Genomic DNA, 795 nt, shown 5'->3' with positions numbered 1-795 from the left:
GAGGAGGAGGAGGATCAGGACAGCACCGTGCAGCTGCAGCCAGCCCCAGACAGAACCAGCTCTGCCCTGGTGCCAGCACAGGTGGGCACAGCTCACCAGGTTCCAGCAGGTGGGAGCGCAGGCGCCCGTCCCGCACACCAGCAGCCCAGCCCCGTACTGCTCCACCAGGGTCAGGTAGTTCTTGTTGTCCTCCTGCAAGGGAAAAGCAGAGGAACATCAGCAGCCCCACAGCACTGCTGCTTCAGCTCTGTCCTGCCTCTTCCAGGAAGCTGGAATCATCACCCTCCTGCTCCACAGGCCCTGGAGGGTTTCGCCCAGGTGAGGGGCACACACAGTTCCTTCCCTACTGGCCCTTCAACCCAAGCCCTCCAACCCTCTCCCATCCAGCTGCTCCTCAGGTGCTTTTCCCACCACAGGCAGCACCTACCAGACTCCCAGACATCGTGCACTGCCCTTCATTTCTCACTGGGAAATCTTCCTGGAATAAAAGAGAAAGAGGCTTTAGTTCCTTCCCCTCTAAAAGTCACCTAAGATGGGCTCAGCCCCACACTCCACACAGGCTCTCAGCAAGAAATGAGGCCAGCATGTGGGTGAGATGGCCACTAAACACTGCAGCCCAGCCCCCTTTTTCCCACCAGGGCACTTGGAGACCCTTGGGCAGGCAGGGCTGGATCTCTCAGGCTGGATCTTGGGGTGATGGGGAGGAGTGGGGATGTGGGGCCAAAGCTGCAGGCAGGACTAAGAGGGCTGGGCTGCTCTCCAGAGGATTTGGGGTCAGGATCTGTTGTTGTGGGG

At 59.7% G+C, this 795-nt stretch overlaps 1 protein-coding gene across 1 annotated transcript in view; it reads right to left on the bottom strand.

Annotated features, from left to right (window-relative positions):
• Positions 1 to 795, bottom strand: part of SEMA7A (semaphorin 7A, GPI membrane anchor (John Milton Hagen blood group)) — a 36,262-nt gene that overhangs the window by 20,551 nt on the left and 14,916 nt on the right. Inside the window, exons 3-4 of the mRNA XM_010001349.1 lie at positions 428 to 478; positions 97 to 192 (exon numbers count right to left, since the gene is read on the bottom strand). Coding sequence (XP_009999651.1) covers positions 97 to 192; positions 428 to 478 — 147 coding nt within the window. The remainder of the gene's footprint in view (positions 1 to 96; positions 193 to 427; positions 479 to 795) is intronic.

Source organism: Chaetura pelagica, unplaced genomic scaffold (assembly GCF_000747805.2).
Source record: "Chaetura pelagica isolate M959 unplaced genomic scaffold, ChaPel_1.0 scaffold397, whole genome shotgun sequence".
Lineage (NCBI taxonomy): Eukaryota > Metazoa > Chordata > Aves > Apodiformes > Apodidae > Chaetura > Chaetura pelagica.
This window is presented reverse-complemented; position numbering and strand designations above follow the sequence as displayed.